We start from the raw sequence: 8,238 nt of genomic DNA on the forward strand, positions 1-8,238 counted from the left end.
CAGGGCTTGCAGTGAGCTGAGATCCGGCCACTGCACTCCAGCCTGGGCGACAGAGCGAGACTCCGTCTCAAAAAATAAATAAATAAATAAATAAATAAAAATTAAAAATAAAAAAGAATAGAAAGAAGGAGGGTGTAGATGCCATCAGATTTGCCAATCTGGGCTTTGTGAGCCATTCCCAGTCCCGAGGCAGGGGACTGGCCTTCATGACCTCCTCAGAGTGTCAGTTCTAGTATCTCTGATCTCTCTCAAGCTTCCAGGTGGCAGGCCAAGAATGTCAAAGAAACTACCTCTTCCTGCCACTCCTCCCATCAGACACAGGCTCCAAGCTTTGGAAGGGAAAGGGAGGAAGGGGAGGGACCCCATCAGGCCCAAACTCTGCCATCAGGGGTGAGGGTGAGCCACTGCCCCCAAACTCTGCCATCGGGGGTGAGGGTGAGCCACTGCCCCCAAACTCTGCCATCGGGGGTGAGGGTGAGTCTAGCCCCCAAACTCTGCCATTGGGGGTGAGGGTGAGCCAGGACCCCAGCATCGAGACGTTGGAGCTTCCTTCTTGGCCTAGAACCTGCCCCTCCCACCACAGGGTCTTCAGCGCTGCTGTGCCCAGGGAGGGCGGCCCTGGCAGGCACGTAGGGAAGTGCAGCTGCTTCCCAGGCACAGGGAGCAGAGGTGGAGTGTGGGGTGAGGGCTGTCCGCAGCCTGCGGCGAGCGAGCCAGGGAAGGATGAAGCAGGGTGGGGGAGCAGGCAGGGGGTGCAGAGGGCCCCTCGGGTTTAAGTAGCTCCTTGGTCTCAGACCCTTCTCCAGTCTGGGGACTGTGGCAGAAACTTAGCTGTGGGGCCCCAAGGGAAAGCTCTTTCCTCAGAGCCAGCCAGCCAAGAAGGGCCGGACCCTGGGAATATGCTAATCAGCTTGCGGGTAGGTTGCTCCAACGGCAAGGCTGGAAATAGAGTAGGATAAACAGACTGGAGTCCCCTGGGACCAGGAACCAGGGCGGACTACGTGGGGGGCAGGGGCAAGAGCCGGGTGGTGGGGGCTCCCAGGTAAGCGGACTGGGATAGTGTCCCTGAGTCTGGGGCCCTTGTTCACCCACTAACAAGCTCTGTGACTGCGGCTGTCTTGCTCACCCTTGCTGGTGTCCATTTCCTTCTCTCCGAAAAGCAGGATTGGATTAAATGCCCTCTAAGATTTCTTCCAGGCCAGGCGCAGTGGCTCACGCCTGTAGTCTCAGCACTTCAGGAGGCCGAGGCGGGCAGATCGCCTTAGCTCAGGAGATCCAGACCAGCCTGGCCAACATGGTGAAACCCCATCTCTACTAATAATATAAAAATTAGCCAGGTATGGTCATGGGCACCTGTAATCCCAGCTACTCGGGACGCTGGGGTGGGAGAATCGCTTGAACCTGGGAGGCAGAGGTTGCAGTGAGCCGAGATCGCACCATTGTACTCCAGCCCGGGTAAGAGAGAGAGACCCCATCTCAAAGGAAAAAAGAAAAGACTTCTTCCGGCGAAAACCCCCACGAATCCTCTCCTTTTATTCATTCCTTCTACTGGCGTTGCTCACAGCTCCCCCACCATCCCTGCTGAGGCTCCTGAATTTCCTGGGACCCTCCCTTCACATTCCTTCCTCCCTGGAATGCCCACCCTACTCCTTTCTGCAGATGCAGAGCCTGCCCACCTTGCTAGAATAACACAGAGCCTTAGCATAGCAACTGCGCTGGCTGTTTTATACAATGATTTCTATAAACAATAGAAAGTACTTTTAACAAAGTATCCAAAAAGGTGCTTAGGAAGACTCCATACAGCCCTAGAAAAAAAGGAGGTTTATAATAATCCATGAAAATATACAAACAGACAAACCAGGCCCTGATTAAATCTCTATAAAAATGGGTATACCTCAAGAAGGGAAAAGGCACAGAAGAAATTGGCTGCTTCGGAGAAGTGGGAGTAGGGATGGTTTCTGATTACGTTTCAAGTCTCTCTGCTTCTACTGCAATTTTCTTTCTCATACAAACATTGCTTCCGGAATTAAAAAACCCAGGGCTTCCAAATCACTCCCGTTCCACCTCCTCCTTGAAGCCTCCCTAATTCCAGCCCAGGGTGACCCTTCTGCCTTTGAATTCCTGCGGGACAATCTTCCATCTTCTCACGGCAGGAGGCAGCGGGGCACCTAGAAACGGGCTCTGCAGCCAGCTGTCCGCCCTGGCTCACCCCTGGGCACACGGCCTTGGCCGGGCTCCTCAGCCACAGCTTCCTCGTCTTTCTAGCTGTGATGACATTCCTCTCCCACAGGGTCCTGGGAAGATCCCCTGAGATAGCAGATGGAAACATTTAGCACAGTGCTGGGCTCGTCCTGGGCTCGCTGATGTGTGCACGGCTATTGTGCTTTTTTTTTTTTGAGACGGAGTCTCGCTCTGTCGCCCGGGCTGGAGTGCAGTGGCCGGATCTCAGCTCACTGCAAGCTCCGCCTCCCAGGTTTACGCCATTCTCCTGCCTCAGCCTCCCCAGTAGCTGGGACTACAGGTGCCGCCACCTCGCCCGGCTAGTTTTTTGTATTTTTTTAGTAGAAACGGGGTTTCACCGTATTAGCCAGGATGGTCTCGATCTCCTGACCTCGTGATCTGCCCGTCTCGGCCTCCCAAAGTGCTGGGATTACAGGCTTGAGCCACCACGCCTGGCTGCACAGCTATTGTGACTGGCATCTCGCGTCCTTCTCACTGGAGAACATGGATCAACCGACTTGTCTTTCCAATCTGACAGTGGGTCCCTTGAGGCCAGGACCCTGCACCTGCGGAGCTGGGACTTCACAGATTACACTAAGTGCCCCTCCTCCTCTTTTCTTTTCTTTTCTTTCTCAGACAGAATCTCACCCTGTGTCATCCAGGCTGGAGGGCAATGGAGCAATCTCGGCTCACTGCGACCTCCACCTCCCAGGTTCAAGTGATTCTCCTGCCTCAGCCTCCCAAGTAGCTGGGACTACAGCTGCCCGCCACCACACCTGGCTAATTTTTGTATTTTTAGTAGAGAGGGGGTTTCGCCATGTTGGCCAGGCTGGTTTCGAACTCCTGACCTCAGGTGATCCCCGGCCCTGGCCTCCCGAAGTGCTGGGATTACAGGCATGCACCACCACACTCGGCTAATTTTTGTATTTCTAGTAGAGACGGGGTTTCACCATGTTGGCCAGGCAGATCTCAAACTTCCGACCTCGTAATTCGCCCGTCTTGGCCTCCCAAAGTGCTGGGATTATAGGCATGAACCACACACCCAGCTAATTTTTGTATTTTTAGTAGAAACAGGGTTTCACTATGTTGACCGGGGCGGGGGCCGGGGCGGGGGGGGGCGTCAAACACCCAACCTTGTAATCCGCCCACCTCGGCCTCCCAAAGTGCTGGGATTATGGACATGTGCCACCACGCCCAGCTAATTTTTGTATTTTTAGTAGGAACGGGGTTTCGCCCCCCCACAGGCTGGTCTCGAACTCCCGACCTCGTGATCTGCCCGCCTCGGCCTCCTGCTCTTTCCCACATGTGCTCCTCTCCTTCCTCCCAGGGGCACCAGGCACAAGGCCACCAGCCTCACCACGGCCCTCTGCCGGGCTGGGGGACTTGTCGACAAAGGCCTGAGACGTGGGGCCACTGCACAGAGGAGGGAGCATGGCCTTCCCCACATACCGTACGCAGAGGTGGCTTGACCAAGGTACTTAACCTCAGCACCCCAGTGTCCTCATCTGTAAAATGGGGCGCAGGGACTGTCCTTCTCCCTGGAGGACCACGACAAGGATCACACGAGGAAATGACGTGCGGGAAGCGGCCTCCAGGAGCACGAGTGCTGGACACACACCGGTGACGCGTGCTGCCATCTGTCTGTCACTAAATGCTGCCCCCACCCCAGCCCGCCGCTCAGACTCCTGACCCACTGCCCCATCAGGCGACCCAGAGTGGGGGCCTCATCATAGCAGCAAACGCCTGTGCTTAGGCCGTAGGGCCCTTGCTTTCTCTGGATGGGCTGGTGGGAGGGGGCCTAGAGAGAAATGGGGGCCCCAGAGGCAGCCCTCCTCCTCCTGCCTTTCCTTCAGGCCCTCTGAATATCCCCGAGGGCTGGACCCTATCTCAAAGCCACCTCCGACTATGTCCTTAGCGCCTGCTGGGGGGCAGCAAAACGGCATTCCAGAGGCAGTGCCAGTTCCCTTCCTTAGATGCGTGGCTGGAGGGGAGGCAGGGACGAGCTGTGGGGACAGACTGTTCCATGACTCCGTGGGGCCCAGGTTCGTGGGAACAGCTCTGGTTCGACTCTTCACCCAGCCTGGCCATCCGCGGTGGCTCCGAGGGCAGTCACAGGCGACACTTTCGGAGCCACGCCCCTGAGGGATGCCTCCCCCACCGAAGGAAGCTGGTGAGATGGTTCTGCGGCGGAGGGCCAGGGCCGGGCCTTGGCACACTGAGTGCTGGGGGACTTCAAAGGCCTCCAGGGGACTCTGGCTCTGAACTGCCCGCTCACAGACCCAGGTCAGCTGGCAGCAGGAAGGTTTGTGTTTCTTTTAATATCAACTCCCAGGCATTTAACATTCCTCGAAGCTTAAACACAGAAACATTTCCCTTACCAGACGCTGCCTCCTGCTTTGCCAAACATAACCCGGCTTCCTCCCTCCCCCACAGCCTCCATCTGCTCCTGTCTCCAAGAGGCTTGCAGGGACTGACGGTGAGTTTCCCCCGGGGCTTGTGCAGCTGAGTGAGAAGGAGGGAGGCGATGGGGCTGAAGTCCAGGTGGGGGAACGTGTCCTCGAGCCCTGGAAGCTGAGTTCTCGAGGGGCTGGGGCCCACCGTACCCACAGAGCTGGCTGCCTGGCACACCCCCGTAACTCTTCTATTCCACAGCCACCAGTGGCCCAGGGAGTGTGGCGTGGCGGCTACTCTTGTCTCTTGCCTAGGCGTCTCCCAGGGCCGGAGGAGCCAGCCCAGAACCCTTCCGTGCCTGTCCCAGGGACCGGGAGATGGGGCTCTCACCCCTTATCCCTGCAGAGAGCAGGTCCCAGGGACGGAATCTCTAGAGCCCATGTCCTAAATAACGAAGGACTGGCTGGTAGTTGCCTGGCAGCCCTGTCTCCCTAGCGACGAGTACTGAGAAGCAGGGTGCTGGCCCCACAGCATCAGAAAGAGACGTGTTTAGGAACACGGGGCGTATGCGGCAGAGGCCAGGCCCCTCCATGTGGGGCCCCTGGTTCAAACACTGGAGCCTGAGACGGGGCGGGGAGTGGGAGACCCACACAGCTCCCTGGGGGCATTGCTACCAAGGACCTGCAGGTAAGAGCCAGACACCCAATTCGGTGGCCCTGACAATGCATCAGAGAACAAACACTTCCTGCTAAAAAGCATCGCTCAGCCCCCTGTTGCAGACGGAGCCATCACGGCCTGCGCCTGGATCACGTCCGGGGCTACTGTTAAGAAGCCCAGCACGCCCAACGCCCGAGGCTCAACCCCAGTACGTGTTAGTTACCGTCTCCCTTCATTTCATGCTCACAGGATCTACCCCCAAACCAGACCACTTGCAGCACAGCGCGAGGCCACCCGAGGGGCCAGACGGGAGTGTGAAGCCACCACGCCACGCCTTTCCCGCTCCCAAGCCTAGTTCTCTTAATAGCCCAGTGAATAACAGCCATCTTCAAAACTGGCAGAATGTTTCAGAGACACAGGCAGCACACACAAAGGCCCTTTTCCTACCTATGTTTGTAGGGAGCCAAAAGCACAGTTGAGGCATAAATGCTCTTTTTTTTTTGGAGACAGGGTCTCACTCTATCACCCAGGCGCGATCTCGGCTCGCTGCGACCTCCACCTCCCAGGTTCAAGCGATTCTCCTGCCTCAGCCTCCTGAGTAGCTGGGACTACAGGCACACACCACCATGCCCGGCTAATTTTTGTGTTTTTAGTAGAGATGGGGTTTCACCATGTTGGTCAGGCTGGTCTTGAACTCCCGACCTCGTGATCCACCTGCCTCGGCCTCCCAAAGTGCTGGGATTACAGGCATGAGCCACTGCGCCCAGCGGCATAAATGTCCTTAACCTCAGGTGCAGCCTCTACTAACACCCAAGTCCCCACCGGAAGCCTCAGGCTCCCAACACAGCTGAGTAAGGTCCAGCCACCCCAGCAACAAGTCAGAGACCACCCCCGGCCCCCGAGCCAAGCACATGGCCCCTAAGTCCTTTGGGCAGAACAACAAACGCTTGGTCTGTGTGCCTCCCTCCGGCCCCCGTCAACGGCAGACACTGCTCCTCACGCACAGCATTCCTCCCCCCGTTCACCGACGCAGCCTCAGAATCCTTCTCACTACGGCGTTCCGCAAAAAAGCCACCTGTAGACTAAAGCTGGGGTGTGAAAACAAAGCTGGTTGCTTCCATCTCGCAGAAGCGTGGATGACCCACCTGAGGCTCCAGGCACACACCTGGGCTTCCGAGGCCACAACAAGCGGCCGCCTCTAGCAGGGGAGAACCACCTCCTGGGGAACTTTCCTCCAACCAGCTTGGAACCAAAATCACCAAAGAGCAGGCTCCTTGACCAGGACTCCTTTTCAACTGGAACCACCTCCCTGAGGCTCCCCAGCCTTGCCGTGGCGCCCTGGCCTCACCTGGATCTGCCCTTTGCCCATGATCTTGTCCACAATCTCGTTGTTGTCCTTGTTGACCTTGGTCTTGTCATAGCACTTCTCATAGCACAGGATCCTCAGGGACTGGGAACCCTCCAGCTCGATCTCAAACTCCTGGGGAAAGACGGGACAAAGGGCCCTGAACCTCCGAAGCTGGGAGGCCTGGCTTTCCGGCAGGTGCGGGCCCCTCAGCTCTGCAAGGAGGACTGAGTGAGCATGGCCCACAAGGAACATGTCAGATTTTCTGGAGCTCCCAGAGGCCTCCCATCACCGATGGAGTCTGGGGCCTGAGCTGACAACGCAGGGTCTGACACCCAGACACACACCGTGATCTGAAACCAGAGGAGCAGGGGGCAGAAAGGCAGGTGCAGGCAGAGCTGGTCCAACCAACGGGCCTGGCCGTCCCCAGCAGACAGGCCATGGGCACGGGGCAGTGGGGGCACACTCAAGGCAGTGGGGGCACACTCAGGGCCTTGGGGACACACTCAAGGCGGTGGGGGCACACTCAGGGCGGTGGGGGCACACTCAGTGGCAAACTCGAGGGTCCCTGCAGAGACACCAGCCCCTGCCACTCACCTCATCCCACTTGGGCTCCGCTGTGTCCCGGAACACCCTGGTTTTGGCTTTGCTGACAAAATAGCCGAAGGAATCTACCTCCAGGGTACAGTACAGGTCTGTGGGGGAAGGACAGACGGAGATACCGTATGAGTGGGGCCAGGGTGGGGCCAGTGGGGCAGCGCTCAGGATGGAGGGGGACATCGCATCTGTCCTTTCCAACATCCTTGAGGACGGCACCTTGGCTCTCGCCTCCCTGAAGCCGTGGACCATCTGGCTCCTCCTGTTCCCCTGCCCCCTTCTTAGGGGCTCTGCCCTCCCCACCTCAGCCCACTCCACACTCTGCCCTCCCCACCTCGGCCCAGCCCACGCTCTGCCCTCCCCACCTCAGCCCAGCCCATGCTCTGCTCTCCCCACCTCAGCCCAGCCCATGCTCTGGCCTCACCTCGGCCCAACCCACACTCTGGCCGCCTCCTCCCTCTAAAGGGCCCTCAACTGTGCTGTGTCTGCATCTTCCTCACCATGGAGACGTTACTACAAACTCTTCACTGAGCACCCTGGTGCCACCTCTCCCCATAACACTGGTGCCCAGGTCTCAACAGCAGCATTTTTGGGGTGGGAGGTGCGGAAGGCGTTTCGCACCTTGCCTCCGGGTCCTGAATGCTCGGAGCAGCACCCCCGCAAGCCCAGGGTGCTATGGCTTCCTCTGCTGCACTTAACATAAACCAAAGGGATCTGCTCTACCCGTGCGTCCCTAGTCTCTCTCCCCCAACGACACAAACACCACACTGGAGAAGCCTGAGTTTTCTTGCCCGCCGGTGCACCCGCAGTACCAAGAACGGGCCTGGGAACCCAGCCGGCACACGGCGAATGAGGCTCCTACCACCACCAAGTGCTCCAGGTAACAAGGTGGTGGAAGGCTGGGGCGGGAGGGCAGGGCCAGGGCATTCCCCGGCATTTCCATCTTGAACCCTGGCCTTCAGGCTGAACATCTATCCTGGGACACAACTGCTGAGGCCACAGCACCGGCCCGGACCCCAGGCCCTCTG

The 8,238-nt window shown here is 58.1% G+C and overlaps 1 protein-coding gene across 1 annotated transcript in view; it reads right to left on the reverse strand.

Moving 5' to 3' along the window:
• Positions 1-8,238, reverse strand: part of ABR (active BCR-related) — a 197,813-nt gene that overhangs the window by 37,193 nt on the left and 152,382 nt on the right. Inside the window, exons 13-14 of the mRNA XM_011956234.1 lie at positions 7,211-7,308; positions 6,617-6,748 (exon numbers count right to left, since the gene is read on the reverse strand). Coding sequence (XP_011811624.1) covers positions 6,617-6,748; positions 7,211-7,308 — 230 coding nt within the window. The remainder of the gene's footprint in view (positions 1-6,616; positions 6,749-7,210; positions 7,309-8,238) is intronic.

Source organism: Colobus angolensis, unplaced genomic scaffold (genome assembly GCF_000951035.1).
Source record: "Colobus angolensis palliatus isolate OR3802 unplaced genomic scaffold, Cang.pa_1.0 Scaffold110, whole genome shotgun sequence".
NCBI classification, from domain to species: Eukaryota; Metazoa; Chordata; class Mammalia; order Primates; family Cercopithecidae; genus Colobus; species Colobus angolensis.